An 18147-nucleotide genomic window follows, 5' to 3' on the forward strand; every position below is an offset into this window, starting at 1 on the left:
ATATAAAAATTAATTGTAGATCTATATGCTAGCAACAAACAAATTAAAAGACAAAATGACTTACAATAGCATTAAATATTAAATACTTAGGAATACAATTGACAAAAAGTGTGTAAGACCCCAATACTCAAAACTACAAACTCTTGCTATAAAAATTAAACATGACCTAATAAAATGGAGAGATATACCATGTTCATGGATCAGAAAATTGACTATTGTCAAAATTTTAGTTATCCCCAAATTGATCCATAGATTAAAGGCAATTCCAACAAAATTCCAGAAGGCTTTTTTGGTAGAGATTGAGAAGTTTGTTCTAAAATTCACATTGAAATGCAAAGGATCACAAACAGTTAGAATAACTCTGAGAAAGAAGAACAAAGTTGGAGGACTTACACTACCTGATGTCAAGACTTATTATAGTGTTATAGTAAATAAGATGGTCAGTATTGGTGCCAAGATAGACAAATAGATCAACGGGGCAGAATAGAGTCCAGAAGCAGATGCCCACATATATGGTCAGTTAATTCTTGACAAAGATTCAAAACCCATTCAGTAGAGAAATGATAGTGTTTTCAACAAATGGTGCTGGAACAGTTCGATATCCATATGCAAAAAAGAAGCAAAACCTGGAAGAACCAAAAGAGAGAAGCAGACGAATCCACAATTATGGTTGCATATTGTAACACTCGTCTCAGTAATTCACAAAAGTAGGCAGAAGATGAGCAAGGAAATAAAAAAAGTGTACAACTTTTTCAACCAACTTGACTTAATTAAAACTTGCAACCTACAACAGTAGAGTCCACATTATCCTCATGTGCACATTGACCATTTCACCAAGATAGACCATATGTTAGATCACACGTCTTTGAAACCACGGGGTGTATTCTCTTACCACAAAAGAATTAAATTAGAAGTTAATAATAAAAAGATGATTGAAAACCCACATATTGGAAACTGGACAACATAGTACTAAATAATTCAAGAATCAGAAAAGAGATCATAAGAGAAATTAGGAAATATTTTGAAATGGCTAACAATAAAAAAAATATCAAAATTTGTGGAGTGCAGGTAAAGCAGTTCACAAAGGAAATTTATAGCTTTCAAGGCTTATAGGTTGTTACCTATATTCCTGAACAACTGGCTATAAATCAGAAGTTCCCACGTCCCCCTTTGGGTTCTATTAATTTGCTAGAGCGAATCACAGAATTCAGGAAGCCTGCTTACTCACCAGATTACCAGTTTATTCCAAAGGAAATTAAAGGATGTGAATCAGCAGCCAGATGAAGAGATGCATGGGGCAAGGTTCTGAATAAAGGAGCTTCTGTGGAGCCCTGGGGTCCAGCATGGTGGCACATGGAAGCATTCTGGTTCCACCTGGAGCTTTCTAGTACCCCTCCTTTTTGGTTGTCTCATGGAGCCTCATTACAAAACCATGATTGATTAAATTATTGACCATTGGTGATTCAACCTCTAGCCCTTCTCCCCTCCCCAGAAGTCAGGGGGTGGGACTGAAAGTTCCAACAGTCTGTTCATGATCGGTCCCCCTGGCAACCAGTGCCCCCATCCTTAGGGGACTTCCAAAAGTCACCTCATTAACACAAACCCAGTTCTGGTGAAAATGGGCTTGTGAATAACAAGACACCTATTTCACCTTTATGGCTCTGAAGCCATTTCAGGAACTGAGAACAAGAGAACAAATATTATAACAAAAGATGCTCCCTTTGCTCTTATTTCTCAGGAAATTACAAGAATTTTGAGAGCTGTGAGCTAGGAACTATGGCTGGAAGACTGAAATATGTATTTATTTTAAATCACAATATCTTTAACTACTTTGCACCCCTCAAAAAACTAATTCATGGTTTATGGAAAAAACCATAATGAAAATATTTAAAGTATTATGTAACAAAATTATGGGATATAATTAAAGTGATACTTGGTTATAAATTTCTATGCTTAAATACATTTAAAAAAAAAATCATGGGGCTTCCCTGGTGGCGCACTGGTTGAGAGTCCGCCTGCCGACGCAGGGGACACGGGTTCATGCCCCGGTCCGGGAAGATCCCACATGCCGCGGAGCGGCTGGGCCCGTGAGCCATGGCCGCTGAGCCTGCGCATCTGGAGCCCGTTCTCTGCAGCGGGAGAGGCCACAACAGTGAGAGGCCCGCGTACCGCAAAAAAAAAAAAAAAATCATGAAACAGAAAAGAAGAAACAATCTTCAGGAAGCTGGAAATGAAATGGTATATTAATTCTAAGCATCATGAAAGAAATAATAAAAAAAGAACAAAAATTACTAAAATAATGATGGAGAGGATGAACAAGTCCAAAAGCTGATTCTTTGAAAAACATAGATGGAATAGCTACACTTCGAGGAATATTAACCCAGAGATAAAGTGCAAAAACACAAACAATAGAATAAGGAGCCATAACTGTAGAAGCATTAATAATTAAAAACATCTGACTAGAACACCGACAAATTTATGCCAATACATTTTTTAAAAACTAGATAAAATGGAAAAGAATCAGAAAACTGAACTACTAAAACTGACCTCAGAAGACCCAAAACCCAAATAGTTCAATAACCTGCCAACCACTTCCAAATATTTCTAGGTTCAGCTGATTTTAAAGGCAAATTTGTACTAAATCTTAGCTGAACAAGGTTTCTTTATCCAGTGGTTTAAATATGTTATTGCCCTTTTGGCCTTCATGTTTTCTTAAGAGATGTCAGCAGTACAGTTAGCTCTCCATATCCGCCTGTTCTGCATCCAGGATTCAACCAAAGGCGGATTGGAAATATTCCAAAAAAAAAAAAATCCAGGTAGTTCCAAAAAGCAAAACTATTTACATAGCATTTGTATTATATTAGGTATTATAGGTAATTCAGAGAAGATTTAAAGTATACGGGAGGATGTGCATAGGTTATATGCAATTACTGTGCATATAAGGGACTTGAGCGTCCCGGATTGGTCCTGGAACTAATGCCCCTAGGATACTGAGGGAAGACTGTAATTCCTATGATTACTTCTCTCTGTGAAATATGCCATTTTCCTCTGGCCACTTTCAAGATATTCTTGGTTTACAGTAGTTTATCTTTTGTTACAGCAGCTTGACTACGATGTGCCTATATGTGTTTTTCTTCATACTTGTCTGGGGTTGTCTGTTCCCTTGCTTATATTTTGTTTCACCCCTTGTCTGTTTCTAGGTTTTAATTTCCATTGCTCAGTCCTTTGTTTCTGGTGTAGGTTGGAAGTGTCAGGAGTTGGGGTGGGGGGAGGAGGCACGAATAGCCCTCTTGGTCTCTCTCCTGATCCCTCAGTATGTATCAGGGCCCATCCCTGTGCCCTGAGGACTTCGTCTACTTTATAAACAGATTGCTCAGTTCAGGTTAACCTGCCCACTCCTGGCAAACACCACAGCCTTCCTGGTCACAGAAGTGGTACATGGGCCCAGACCCTATCCCTTGTAGTACAACTCGGGTGGATTCCTAAGCTAAAACCATTCTCGTTACAGGTGGAATACATTTCAGGCCCACGCCACCGAGTGCTCTGAAGCACCCAACAACTACCAGCCAGGCTCTGGTCAAGGAGGACGAGCTCCCCCGTAGTTCAGCTGCTGATAAAATCTAGGGTCCCGGGGAGGAATATGACCTAGGGATTCCATGGTCCTGCCAGGTTGCCCTCTCAGTCATCAACTAAAAGCCCATCCAAGGCCCTGAATATGGCCTGGGTCCTCACCCCACATGGCCAACTGTAGCCATAAACCCAGGCCAGTGACAGGGCTTGGGAGTCCAAAGGATTACTATCTTAGTTTTAGACCCATAAATCACCTTGAAATTGGAAACAGCCCTGGAAATTCTGGATTGGTTGATAGATGTTTTTCCCAAGATGGCAACACACCCAGCCCTAGACATTTACACTTGCCTCAGGCCTATATAACAGCTTTCTACTTAGAAACTTTAAAATGTACACTAGCCACTATTTGGGTATTTTTTTTAAATTGAAGTATAGTTGATTTACAATGTTGTGTTAATTACTGCTATAAGGCAAAGTGACTCCGTTATACACATATATACATTCTTTTCCATATTCTTTTCCAGTATGGTTTACCAAAGGGTATTGAATATAGTTCCCTGTGCTATACAGTAGGACCTTGTTGTTTATCCATTCTATATTTACCAGTTTGCATCTCACTAGCCACTATTTGGAATAGCAGGTCCCCAAGCTCAGGGAATGTCATTAAAGGCTAACACCCTTGAATGGGATATTACCAGGGAATGCATTATTTTGACCAGTCAGCAGAACTCAGTGTCCCTTCTTTTTTTTTTTTTTTTTTTGTTGTTAATGTGCTTTTTATTTAAAACAGTTTTAGATTTACAGAATTATTGGATAGAGAGTTCCTGGATATCCCACACGCACTTTCCTCTATTATGAACGATACGTACATTGTTACAAATGAACCAGTATTGATACATTATTGTTAACTAAAGTCCACACAGCATTCAGATTTCCTCAGTTATTCCCTAAATTTCTTCTTCTGTCCCAGGATCCCATCCAGTATACCACATTACATTTAGTCATCATGTTTTCTTAATCAGCATCCCTTTTTTACCAACCCAGTTTCCAATGTTTTACGTATGTTCATTTACAATACAAGGTTTACTCTTGTAGAAGGAAATCCTGCCATTTGTGGCAACACGGATGCACCTTGAGGACATTATCCTAAATGAAATAAGCCAGACACAGAAAGACAAATACTGTATGATTTCATTTACATGTAGAATCTCAAAAAGTCAAACTCACAGAAGCAGAGAGTAGAATGGTGGTGACCAGGGGCTGGGAGGTGGGGGAAATGGGAACAAGTTGGTCGAAGGGCACAAACTTTCACTTAGGCAGGATGAATAAGTTCTGGAGAGCTAATGTATAGCATGGTGACTATAGTTAATAATACTGCAGTATGCACTTGAAATTTACTAAGAGAGTCTGTCTTAAGCGTTCTTACAACGCACACAACGGTAACTATGCGAGGTGATGGATGTGTTAATTAGCTTGATTGTGGAGATCATTTCACAATGTATACTTACATCAAAACATCACACTGTACTTCTTAAATATATACAACTTTTATTTGTCAATTATACCTCAATGAAGCTGGAAAAAGAAAGTTTCCTTTTGCGACAATTGCTTGTTATTTCAAGAAAGCTTCATTTTTAGTAATTGAGTTTGTTGGCAAAGCTGTTGAGCCAAAGCCAGGAGAGGCCCTCAGTGGGGCTGCCTTTAGGCCTGCAGAGCAGGGGCAGGTCTGGGACAGGATGGGACGGGGATTGGGTGGGGGGGGGTGGGGGGTGTTGAGCTTCCCAGCCCTTCCCTGGGGACATCCTGCAGTGGCTCCCAGCCTGAGCACCACGGTGCAGTCTGGTAACTCCTCCCTCTGGGAACTTTTCCCTTCAAGGGGGCGGGGCCGGGGTGTGGGCAGATGGGGAAGTCTCAGCTGCCGCTGAAAGCAGCCCAGACAATAAATGGGCAGCTCCAGCTGGTGGCCTGAAAGAGACACTGAAATCCTACACTGTTTTTTTTCTCTTATGATAGAATTGACTTTGGCATACACTTCTGGCGTTCCTCTGGTTTTTAAGAAAATGTCCATTTGGGATGTCAGGGACCACTCTGGCACTGCAGAGAGTTGGGTAACGGAGGGAGGTCTGGACCAGGGACAACTCCAGGGCCTGCTAGAGTGAGAAGGCTAGCTTCGGAGAAGCCCATTGTGGGACACCATCTTCCACCCCAAGAGAGCTTCTGGATGAGTGTTAAGTCTTCCCTGGGCAAACTCAAGAAGATCCTGGTCCACACAAACAGGTGGGGGATGGGAGAGATGTCTGCCCTGATCCTGGGCCTTTAGACCGTCCAAAGATTATGCTGGTCAGACAACAACAACAAAACACACCCCGAGTGAGTTTGACAATACTTGTCTCAGATCCTCTTAACCGCACTTGTATGCTTCATCTCAGGTTCCACTCCTTCAAAACTCTACCTTCCAACGCTCTATCTTAAAAACTCTGCTTTTCCAGTCTTGCTTGTAGGTCTTCCTTGAACATGGTTTGTATTCATTAGCTTTTTCTTCCTATTTCTTGGGATAACACCCAGCCAGATTCCGTCCTAAATGCCGCATCCCCCCACCCCGAGAACATTAGTTTCTTTGCCAATGCTCTGTCCAGGCTTGTCAGGACCAAGCCACAGTGGGTGGTGCAGCAGAGTGAGTGAGGATATGCCAGGAGGGAGCAAAGGCGTTTGCAAGTGGGGAAGTGATGACGGTGAATGAAAGAGATGCTGTCACCACTCTCCAGTCTCTCCTGAGGTGAGAGAGACTGAGCAGCTTCCACTCAAGGGACTTGAGGGCAACAGACCACCAGGAGGACCAGAGTTCAATTAAGGAATATGGTGACAGGGTATTCTGCAGGGACTTTGATGATATAGGCTAGTTTGTTTAGGACCTCGTGGAATATCCAGTTGGCATGTTGGAGGGTCTTAAAGATCAACAGTGGGAAGAGGCACAGTGTAGTATGGACATGAGGGTAAAGGTGGGAACAGATGACCAGAGAGTCTTGGGTTTAGGACGAACAGCAGAAGACAACAGAAGGAGAGGCTTGGCCTGAAGAGGTGGGCGGCCCCTGGTGAAAAGTTAACTTCAGCAGTAGGTTATGTAATCTTGGAAGCCTCGGTCTCCAGGGTCAGGACCGGAGACAGATTAAGTACAAGGGGAGACCAATCTCCCGGAAGGTTTTGCTCAAGTGATTGGGAGAGACTGCTGGGTATTCCTCCAGACACCCATCTTATAATGGGTCAATCTGCACTGTGTATGGCCTCTGAGGAATGCTCCCTCATTGCGCTGTAGAGAAGAGGAAGAGAAATTTCGAGGGCCAGAGGCAAGAGAAATTTTATCCCCTCTATACATCTATATAGTGAAAAATGATTTCATCCAAGAAATGCAGTATTTCACCTTTAGGTCATTTCACCCTTAGCAGAATAGAGGCTGGTGAATGTATCTGTACGGTTACTTGCCTAAGCAAATGAGTTGGAGGTCTCCAAGGGAACTGGCCTCCGTCTGTCGTTTCTTGTATTTTAAAGGGGAGATCAATGACGGGTGGACTGAGCTCTCTCATCCTTGGAGACAAAGCCCAAGTATTCCCATTCCAGCATTTTGCTCTCAGGTTTTCTAGAAGAGTTCAAGACCTTTTGGTTTTAGCTTGATTTTTTAATCTTACCTCTCAACTTTTTTTTAGTAATGAAATCCCTTCTTCAAGCATAGTTTATACAGAACCACAACACATGAGGCAGAAAAAGCTCAGAATTTTATTACCAGCATGTTTTTATTTTATAACTTCACATTTATAACTTTACTTTGCATACTCTGACTACATGAGAACAACAAGGCCATTTTCATGACTACAAAAAACAATCAGGGTGTACAGGATGACAGTTGTATCACTTTGGTTGAACAGTACTGAAAAATATAACTTAGATCAATGATCACAAATGGTACCTCTTTAAAGAAAATGTTTTTCTTACAATCTCAGGGTATTCTTCAGTTAAAATTATTCACGATCGGAGAGAAGAAGTTATTTCTTATAATCACTAACAACAGTCAACAATGGCTGGAAAATTTATCACAAAGATAACAGACAACAAACACTCAAACTTACCACAAGAGCCAAAACGGTGTCTAATGCAATGTTGTCACAACCTCACAGGCAGATTACATATTTACTTGTTACTGCAGGACTGTTAGAAAAGGAAGAGAGCATGCATTGGCCGGACAGTAAGCATTGTGAAAATAATAAAAAGAGTCTCGATGTACTGAGGGCTTTCTATGTTCCAGACATCACACTAAGTGCTTAAAAGGCATTATGTCATTTGATCTTAGCAACAACCCTATTCTATTGTCCTCCCATTTTTCTGATGAGGAAACTGATATTTCCAGAAGTTAAGCCACTTGTTTATTGTACATACAAAGCTATCATGATGCTGTACATCAGTTGTGTTGGAGCCTTGCCTAGCATTTAACTGAATGATGCTCATTTATGCTTGAAGCACACTTGACGTCACAGGACATGCACGGGCCTGATTTAAACACCTCTGACATGCTATGGCTTCCTTAATCTATGAAGAATTAAAATAAGCTTGGATGTGTGCTCACATATCGCCAAGGGAACCTTTCTTCCAAGGTCTGTACAAAATGAATCAATCTGAAAACAAAAGCGAGCCTGTTGGTAAATGCCAGTGTGTTAAAATTCGGATATCAACACGCTTGTGTCTATCTGTTATTTATTAGAGATTTAAAGAGTGTAACATACATTTTCAAGATAGAACTGCTGAAAAATCCCTGCAGAACTACAAAGCACAACTTGAAAACCGTGATCACGGTGGAGAGAGGATTAGCCAGTGTCAGAGAGGTCTGGACTTCCGTCTGGGCTCTGCCACCTGATAGCATTTTGATGTTGAGCAGACCATGGAACCCATCTGAGTTTTTTTCCCCTTCTCTTTTAAAATGAGCATAATTATACCACACTGGGGGTGCTGTACACATAAAATGACATATGTCTAAAGTGCCCGGAACAGAGCAGGTCCTCAGTAACGGTGAGCTCTCTTCCTCTCCTCTTTGCCCTTTGTTGCCACTAAAACTCCTCCTCTCTATCCAGGCTGGCCTGGATCCAAACATGGCCTGCACAGCCCCATGCTCCGTCAGGCCATCCTGTGATGTCTACCCTTTCTCGAGGATGTCCCTCAACTGTGGACCTCTGTGTCCTCAGGGCCCAACACACTGCCTGGAACCATCTATCTGACAGCCAGCAGAGAAGCGGGAAGTGCTTCCCAAGTAAGGAAAGAGAGAAACCTAAGATAGAGATGTCGTGCTCATTTGGTAACGATACTCCTCTTGGCTTCTATTGGCGTCGTGAACTCGTTTACACGTAAGGTTATTTAGCTTTTCATGCTCGGAGGCTATGTCCTCCCTGAGAGCAGGGCCAGACTGGTAGGTTTATGACCGTTAGCTCTTTGAACACTGCCTCACGTGGCTTGGTACTCAGAGATGTGTACTCGGTACTCTTGCTGATGTGAGAAAGGAAAACACTTGATAATTCAAACAGCTTGGATTTTTACATAGATGACAAAAGATTTTTCTTTTTCTCACATCATGTCTTTCTTTTGGTCTGTTGGCGGGTATTTAAAGGAAACGTGGTTCAGATTCCTTTAGGCGTACTATCTCGTATTTGGAATTTAATTTTTTGTTAATTAATCATCTATGTAGGGTCCAAAAAACTCTCAGATATTTTTTTTGTTAGAAAGAAGAATCAAGACCGGGCTTGAATGCCTTGATTTCAACTGCATAAATTAGAGAAAAAAAAGACTGAAAAGGTCTTAGCCTGGTAGGATGGCTGTCTCTCCCCGTGCCGGCTGTGGGTCCCCCTGTGAGTTGGGTTTTAGTCTCCGGCCCCATTATCCCAGTGGCTGTAGCCATCTCCATCTTCCGGTGCTTCAGTATTCTCATTTTCAAAAGCGGCTTCTTCCTCCTCTTCTTCGCGGATTACCTTCATTAAGTCCAGGAAGCTGGGAGGAGGCCCCTGGTCTCTCAGCTCCCTAAGCCTACACCAGAGGATCTCACTGAGGCTCGCCCCGGCCATGACCTGCTCCAAGCGGACCTGGTCCGCGCTGTTCCTTGGGATGGCCCGCTTCTCCACAGCTCTCCGCAGCAGGGTTTCTAACCGTAACACGTACGCTGAGACTTTCTCTCCTTCCTCCTGATAGGTCTTCAGGTATTTCACCTGGGAGGTCCTACGACTCTCCAGGCTTCCAAACACTTGCTTAAATGCTTCCAAACACTCTTCCACACTTATGGACGGATTGTCTGCCTGGATTATGTGCATGAGGTCCAGGGCAGGGCCGCGAAGGCTTTCCACCAACCATCTTTTCTTTTCTGCCTCTGCTACCGGCCACTCTTTGACTATCTCGGTGGCCTGTTCCAACCAGATTTCAAAGGGCTCTTCCTCTGGCGCGGGCACAGCGCTCCCCGAGAACACTCTCAGTTTCCGGTACCTCATGGGGAGCAAAGGCTGAGGGGCGTGTGCTATTGCCTGTCCCAGCAGATGGGCCAATAACTCCGGTGAGACACAGGGCATGGCCACTGGAGACACTCCCTCATGCCCAAGCGCTCGGAACATTCCCGAGACCGTCTGCCCCTCTTTCTCTAGAAAGAGGTTCAATCTTTCAAGAAATTCAGTGTCCTGGTTCGGGGTCTTAAAGATCACTTTCCAGATGCCCCCCTTTCCCTGAACCTCACTGGGGATCACGGAGACGTCGGTGTCCTCCAGAAGCTCTACCAACACAGCATTGGCATTCTCCTGCCTCCTGAATATTTTGCCAAGCACTCTATACCTGCCCAGAGACTTTAAAGTCTCCTGGAGGACCTCCTGAATCTCGGCTTCATTGCAGCCCACGGGTATCCCCATGACCATCAGCGATTTCTGATCATCCACACTCATGATCCTACACCAGTCCTCCAACAGGGCCAGCGCCATTGCCCCAGATACTGACTCGCTTGAACTCTATGGCTACAGATTCGTTTGTGGGGTAGATGGGCGTTGCCTTAGAATTGAGAATATCCTGGATGAACTTCTAAACTTATAACCCACCAGTGAACGGGTCCTAGGTCCTAGTTTTCTGTACCAATAACCCTTACTGCCCAGTGGCAAGAGCTCGGCACTTTCCGCGGGGTCTCCAGACCTGACCCAAGGTGGGTGGTTAGTATCTCAGTTGCGACAGGATCACGGCCTGTGGCTCTGCAGCCCAGTGGCTGCTGCTTCTCTCATGCAGCCACGTGGCGGGGCCGCCCCATCGGAAGCGTGTGCAAGAGCTGTTTTCACTGCCCTCTGGGTCTCTGCTGCCTCAGCTCTCTCTAGCCAGTGGGGAGTCGCCTTCACTCTTGCACCCAGAACTCCTGGAGGGAAGTCTCCCAGCAGAGTGGCTTGGGCTCCTGGGGAAACAAGGCTCAGTTTCACCACACAGCCCTCTCCTTCCCGGGAAGCATCAGTGCCTGGTTAGGGATGGAAGTGGGGGGTAGACCAGGGATTCTGCCTCACATTGTATTTGAGTCTTCTTTGCTTACAGTGACATTTTCGTTCTCTTGGGGACCCTCCTGCCATCAGGCTTCCCCACCATATGCTCATCAGGCATGCCAATTAATGAAGCCCCAGTTGTGGACAGGACCAAGATCTGTCCCGCGTGAAGAATGAAATCAGGAGAAATGACTAGATACCTGGTTATGCGTTCCCAAACGTTCCATGACAGCCACGGAGCTTATGTATTCTGCTTCCAGCACAGGAAGGTGTCACCCAGCTCTGCACAGTGGTGTGTGGGTGTCTCTCAGCTCCAGCCAAGCCAAGCCGCCCTGTATACATATAATAATAGTGTACTTTTATGACTCGATAATATCCAATGTGAAGACTGTTAGTGCACTTATTCAAAAATATGACAATCCTTTACAGTTTAATTAAATCTACTAAACAATATTGAGTTGCTTCATTTCTTTGATTAAAAAATCCGATTAGGGGCTTCCCTGGTGGCTCAGTGGTTGAGAGTCCGCCTGCCGATGCAGGGGACACGGGTTCGTGCCCCAGTCCGGGAAGATCCCACATGCCGCGGGGCAGCTAGGCCCGTGAGCCATGGCCGCTGAGTCTGCGTGTCCAGAGCCTGTGCTCCGCAACGGGAGAGGCCACAGCAGTGAGAGGCCCGTGTACCGCAAAAAAAAAAAAAAAAAAATCCGATTAGGAAACACTCAAACTTTTAAAATCAATTTAATATAGGTCTAGAAATATAACACATAATATACTTTAATATAATAACATAGATACAAAAATTTAATACAGGTTTAACAATTTAAAAGAATCTCAGAGCCAAATAAACTTGGAGTTATGAATTAATTCTCTTTGGTTATGCCTGGCTATGCTTTGCAAATGCATAACTAGGGGTTTCTTTTGCTATAAATGTTAAGTTAGTAACATGATGCTTTCTTTATAGCATCTGAACTTGAATGGGTCATTTGAGGACAAAGAAAAAAAGAGGAGGCAAGTCTGTGTCCAGCCGGTGGAGACTGGGTGATGTAAAAAGGGAAGAGCGTCTATCTCCCGTTGCTGTCGTGGAGTGTGTGTTAAAGGGCTATGACCATTCTTCCCCTAAGAATCTCCATCAGTCCAAATGGGGTCCATATGCCACAGACGCCAATCTGCAGCTACAGAGGCAGCTGCTGCAGGCACATCTCCCGAGTCCTTCTGGAAGGTTGAAAGGAGGGTGCATGCCAGAGGGCGGGGAGGGCAAAATGCTAGAGAGCGTCCTCGCCCAGCAGCTCCAGGGATCTGAGTCCAGTGACACCTCCCTCCATGCCTCACGGTCCTCTTCTAATTTATGGGGGTGACCTTCCTCTCCATTATAATATTTAGGGGAAACATGAGAAGTCATAAGGCATCAGATAGATACCCAGGAAGAAACATCTCCAAGGTCTACATAACTGTCACACCGAAGTTAGGCTACCTTTGGGTGGCTTCTTCCTCCAAAGGCAATCTCTATGCAACCTTCAAATAAAAAGACGGCAAGCGAAACGTCCCTGATACACAATAAGGCCAGGATTGGAAATATTTGGATATGGGGGAAAAAATGAGAAAATCTTGTCTTTTCTCACGTAAAGATAGGATAAGTTGGAAAAGGAACCAGACATTCAGGCGGAAGACCCCACTGGAACTGTTGGATCATTTAACTAGATAGTGACCTTGGACAAAGCATCTCAATCTCTTTCCTACCCTGGAACCCTAGAAAGTGGTTATAAGGAAGCACTCATGTCAGGGGGATACTGGGAGTAGGAAATGATGTAATTCGTGTAGAAGTCCTTTATTCAAATGCAGAGCACATCTGGTGCTAAGTCCCAGTGCCTGCCTTTGGTTCCCTCATCCCCCTGCATGCGGACATTCCTCTCTCCTTCCTCCTCTCCTTCGTATCCGTAGACTCCTGCCCACCTATCATGGTGGGCTTATCTTCAAGCTGGGATTGGTTGTCCTCCAAATTGAACTCCATTCGCCGAACTATCCCTCACAATTGTGGAGGAGGGCAGGGTGTCCGCATTTAATCCTGCCAGGGGCAAGGGAGGACAATGGTACAGAATATTTGGTTGCTCTGCCCGGCGCGACGCTCCTGCGGTCAACAGTTTCCCAGCCCAAACCCGCCCTGGCTATTGAGCATGCCCAGAGCTCCTATTCGAGCCAGCCAAGGGATGTGCATCATTTCTGCGGGGTTTTGCCACTGTAGAGAGAGGGGCAGGGCTGTAATCCACCCTGGACAGGGACTGAGACATGGAAAATACACGGGGATAGGAGTAAGCAAAGGAGGACCCTCAGAGGCCGTGTTACTGTCATACATCAAGATGCCTTCTGATGCCACCAACCCGGTGGCTGCGGCCGATCTGCTCGCGCAGACACAAGTCCCCATACATCTTTCCCCTTCTCGGCCTCGCACAACTCAAGGCAGTCATCACCCCATCTCCTTTCCCTGCCCTGGACGCACGCGCACTAACGCCCCAAGCGCTCGGCTTCTGGCAACCTAGGAAACCCCGTGGCTCTGGCGCAGTCCTCTACAGGGGCGGTGGAACGAGGTGGGGCGCCCCGGGCGCCGAGAAGGGCTGGAGATTTGGGGAGTGGGCTTCAGTGTGTATCGTCCCCCCTTCTTTGGCGGGAGAGCGGGGCGGAAGGGACCAAAGGAAGACATTCTGCTGGGCCCTGCTTGGCGTACTGGCACAATTACGGTAACCAGCGCCCTCGGGCAATATAGCGGGCCTGCGTCCTACCTCACTCTACACCTAAGGCGCCGTGCTGGGCTGGAATTTGCAGACTTCACTCTTTGCTACACTCGCACGGACCGCAGACCTCGGTCTCTCTCTCCACACCCACCCCTTCCGTATTTGCTACGCCCCTGTGTCTCTCCCCGCCATGCTGCGCGCCCCCCTACCACCGTGAGTGCAGTTAAGTGAGGACCTTGTTTCAATCTCTGCTCCCAGTAGCCCACCAAGGCCCGTGGTTAGACTGAAGCTTTGGTGTCCGCGCCTCGTATGGTCCCCACGTTGCCGCGCGGCCTGCGCCATGCCTCCCCCACCTTCAGCGCCGCCCCTTCCTCTGTCCCCCACGCCGGTGTCCTGGCGCCTGCCAGTGTGTGCCCCTTTCCCCATCCATCATCTCACAGCCGGGGTAAGAGGGAGGGAGCGCTCCCCACGGTGAACCCTCACCGCTGGCCCACCTCCGCAATGCGGTGGGGGAGAGGCGCCTGGGCCAGGCAGGTCTGGGAGCGGGGCGCGGGGGCCAGGCACTGCGCCCCACGATCTTCGCCCCCGCGTGCCCTGCCCCATACTCACCCTGGCGCCAACAGCGGTCAGCGGGCCCTCAGCTCCGCATCCATTAGCCGGTGGTCTGGCAGCTTCACTTCCGGAGCGCGGGGCTCTCGGCTGCGCGGCCCTCCCCTGCCTCCCCGCCTCTGCGCTCCCCTCCCCGGAGCCCCGCCCCGCCCCCGCCCCGCCCGCGCCTCCCTCCTCCCGCAGCTGCCGGGAGCTGGCAGCCTCTCCGGTCTCGCTGCCGCAGCGGCCACCCTCCCAGACCCAACTTTGCTGCTCGCCAGAGCTCGCGCGGCGGCGGCGGGGGGCGTGGGCAGGGAGGGGAGAAAGCGGGGTCAGGAGGAGGGACCGGGAGGGGTGGGTCGCTCGCTCGCCAGCCCTCCTTCCTTTCTGTACACCTTGCGGGAGGCAGAGAGCGGCAGCCGCGGCAGCAGCCGGGGGCTTGGTGCATAGAGACAGGCAGACTTAGGGACCGGCAGACGGACTGACGGACGGAGAGGACCCTCCCCAAGCCTCCCCACGCCATGGCCGAGAGGAAGCAATCCGGGAAGGCGGCAGAGGACGAAGAGGTCCCTGCCTTTTTTAAAAACCTGGGCTCAGGCAGCCCCAAGCCTCGGCAGAAATTCTGTGGCATGTTCTGCCCGGTGGAAGGGTCCTCGGAGAACAAGACCATCGACTTCGACTCGCTGTCGGTGGGCCGGGGCTCGGGGCAGGTGGTGGCTCAGCAGCGGGACGTCGCCCACTTGGGCCCGGACCCGCAGCCGCCGTACTCCCGGCAGGGCCGGCGCGCCGGCGGGGAGCCATCTGTTGAATCGGGCCGGAAGGTGGAGATCCGGCGGGCCTCGGGCAAGGAAGCCCTGCAGAACATCAATGACCAGGTTGGTACGGGTGGGAGGCGGTGTTTGAGACAGAGGATGGGGCGTGGGGATCGCCCCTCCCTCGCCCCCTTTCCAGTTCGGTGGAGAACCGAGGATCCCAGCGTGCCCACCGTCCTGCCCTGCCTCGAGTATTGCTTCCCTGCATGTGCATACGCACCCCACCCTACCCGGCCCTGCGTGCAGGGTGCCGAGGGGCTCGGGCTCGCTGGTGGGCGGCTGTGTGCCCACAAAGGCTGCCCGCGCCTCCCTGGGCCTGGGAAGGAGGGGGTGGGGGTAAAGGATGGGCCTATCTCCGGCTGGGGGGGGGGCGGTGGTGTCTCATGGTTGGAGGGGGAGGGGATGGGCCGCGGTTCCATTCTTCTTAAATCCTCCCGGGCGGCTTCCAATTGCAGCTGCGGCTGGCTGCCCCACCCTTTTTCGATGCAGCTCCGAGCGTGCAGTGGAGGGTTCGCGTACAGGCCGGCGGGCTCCCCGGGGGTCGGGAGGGGCGGGGGCCTCGACGGCTGCTCCCCGCCGCGCCCCGCGAGCTTTCCCAGCGCTTCTCCTCCGGCGCCCTCCGCGCTCGCGCCCCAAGCTCGTAGGCAAGGACCATGGTCAGCGCCTCCCCGGACCGCAAGGGAGAATCTATCTCAGCACCCTGACTCCTGTTCGCACCGCGAGAAGAACCCGAGAGGCAGTGGAATCACGCGAGGAAACCGCGACGCTCCTAAATAGCCCATGTGGAGAACAAAGTTCCGCTAAGTATCTCAGCAAGGGTTTCCCAGAGCGTTCCCCCCGGCCACTATTTGGGAGGGGCTTTGGGGATGGGGACTGCGTGGATTATATTCAAAGGGTGAAAAGAAAAGAAAAGGGAAAAACCCTCACATTTTGAATAGACTGTCACAGATGGATTAGACCCCCCCTATACTATGTTAATGAGGAAACAAAGAAGACCAATTTGGTAAACCTAATTTCAGAAGATGTTTGTCTCTGGCAAATATGTACAGTGTGCATTTTAAGTCTTCTTATACCACGTGTTTTTTTCTTTATCAGGGTGACCTTCATACTTGTGCAATTTTTTTCCCCTCAGCCTTAATTTCTAAGTGATAAATTACAGTGTGAAAGGTTTCAGCACTTGTTTGCTGTTTATCTCCCATGCCCGTTGGTGAAGACAAGAAATCAATGATTGATTATTTATTGAATACCTATTGTGTGCCTCGCTTTTCTGGGTAAGGTGAAGGTTAGCTATTAAAAGTTCAATGTGATTTCTTCTTAAGGGTCTTCCAGAGTAGTTGGGCGTGGTCTGTACCTATCCACCGAGTGACAATAAGTGCATTTAGGTTGTAGGCTTACAGTGAACTCATCAGAGAACAACTAAGGGTTGATGACAATGGTTTGAACACGTTACTGTTTCGGGATGTGGCACAGTGTTTTGCAGCTTTTGACTTTTATAGGATCAGTTCTAGGAGAGACAAACCATTTGCTGTCACTTTCAAATGACAGCTACTTAATTGATTACTTAATTGATTCCTCCTCCCTCAGCTCTGTCCTCTGATTTATGCACATGGGAAGGAGGTACCTGCTACCCATATTTCACTATGAGTCAACTGGGAGAACTTAATCCAAGAAGTCACCTTGTTTCAAGTGATCAGACAATCAAAGTAGAAGTTCCTAATAATGTGACTTATACTGAAAGCTGAGTGATGTGAAATACACTGGGTGAGGGCCACACCCAATGAGTGATTGTATAGCATACTGGCTGTGTAATACCCTCATCTTCAACTAGTTGTGGTGGTAATTCTAATGTCCTAAAGGAAGCAGAAAAATGCCTTGAGATAAGGAAGAAATCATCTAAAAAATGGCAGATCAGAGGGCAGAAGTGGAAAGTGACCGCCTTTCTAATGATGGCAGTGAATTAAAACTCAAGTTTGAAAGGCAGAGTTTCACTGGGTTGAATAACACATCTCTTTTCCTGCCCATTTAGAAGCTTGGATATTTGATCATCAGAGCTGCTTGTTTGAACGCTCTCTGAATTTAATAGAAATTCTAAATTGTAGACCTAGGGCACGTGGAGGGGGAGATTTGCAGAGGAAATGCCCAACCAATACCCCAGGCAGTTGTAGCCTCTGCAAACCCACATTTGCTTTAGGTATCCAGTTACTAGTAACAGAGTGATTCTGGCTTGGTTTTTCGGCAGCCTTCCCTGGATTTTCATTTTCAATGTTGCCTTATCACATAACGGCTGTTCCTGTGGGATTTTTTTCATTCACGACTAAGAGCTTTTACCAGGACTGGTACATTTACCAGCATCAGTGTTTGAAGATTTCATGTCTATACAAGAGAGAAAAGGAATTTGGGGTTGTGTATCTATCTATATCTATGTATATAGTAATGCTTATTTCCAAAAGCATAGTTGAACCCACCACTTTGACTGAATTGAGTAGCCATTACTTAGTTTTCAGCTAACGAGCAGGGTAACTACCAGCATTCCAGGGCATTCCTATCTGAAGTCCTGGAACAGAGAGAGGTGGAGGAGAACTAGAGTGAGTGGATCCTGGGTTCCCTGACTCAAGCCTCCCTCCTCCCCTGAATCTGTACTTACATGTGTCGTTATTGTATGGCCAGAAGTGGCTTTGTCCACCTGTCACTCTAGAGGTCCTGCTGTTCTTCTGGCAAGGCTTTGGGAAGGGAGGGTGCAGGCTTCCTTAGCTCAGACGCCACATGGCTTGTGGGAGATGAGGGGAGGTTGACCACCTGCATTTGCATTTGCAGGTGTGAACAGGTTGGCACCAGAAAGCAATGGGTGTGGCTTGGGCTGGGTTGGTAGATTGTGGTGAAAGGAAAGAGCCGGTGTAGTGAATGTGAATGAGGAAGGCTATC

The 18147-nt window shown here is 47.4% G+C and overlaps 2 protein-coding genes and 1 long non-coding RNA gene across 6 annotated transcripts in view; 2 read left to right on the forward strand and 1 right to left on the reverse strand.

Annotated features, from left to right (window-relative positions):
• Positions 1 to 13106, forward strand: part of LOC137228156 (uncharacterized) — a 48884-nt gene extending 35778 nt beyond the window's left edge. For 2 of the 4 annotated variants that reach the window (XR_010945163.1, XR_010945165.1), the window contains exon 5: positions 3509 to 5265. This is a non-coding gene — a long non-coding RNA (uncharacterized lncRNA). Of the gene's footprint in view, positions 1 to 3508; positions 5266 to 11151; positions 11545 to 12060 lie in introns of those variants that run through there. The other 2 variants (XR_010945166.1, XR_010945164.1) reach the window with 2 other exon arrangements.
• Positions 7340 to 14575, reverse strand: PNMA2 (PNMA family member 2). Its single transcript, XM_067745201.1, has 3 exons — positions 14435 to 14575; positions 11300 to 11431; positions 7340 to 11017 (listed from the first exon to the last, which is right to left on the reverse strand). Exon 3 carries the CDS (start codon positions 10560 to 10562, stop codon positions 9468 to 9470), a length of 1095 nt encoding a protein of 364 aa, XP_067601302.1. The 5' UTR covers positions 10563 to 11017; positions 11300 to 11431; positions 14435 to 14575; the 3' UTR covers positions 7340 to 9467.
• Positions 14576 to 14802: 227 nt separating this feature from the next.
• The window catches only part of DPYSL2 (dihydropyrimidinase like 2), a 115708-nt gene continuing 112363 nt past the window's right edge, over positions 14803 to 18147 (forward strand). The window contains exon 1 of the mRNA XM_067745198.1: positions 14803 to 15288. Within this exon, the coding sequence (XP_067601299.1) occupies positions 14935 to 15288 (354 nt within the window). The 5' untranslated portion in view covers positions 14803 to 14934. The remainder of the gene's footprint in view (positions 15289 to 18147) is intronic.

This window comes from Pseudorca crassidens, chromosome 7 (genome assembly GCF_039906515.1).
Source record: "Pseudorca crassidens isolate mPseCra1 chromosome 7, mPseCra1.hap1, whole genome shotgun sequence".
Classification (NCBI taxonomy): domain Eukaryota; kingdom Metazoa; phylum Chordata; class Mammalia; order Artiodactyla; family Delphinidae; genus Pseudorca; species Pseudorca crassidens.

What these genes read in the sequence shown, in the direction of transcription:
- PNMA2 (XM_067745201.1), bottom strand. Translation starts at nt 10,562, where the DNA reads ATGGCGCTGGCCCTGTTGGAGGACTGGTGTAGGATCATGAGTGTGGAT.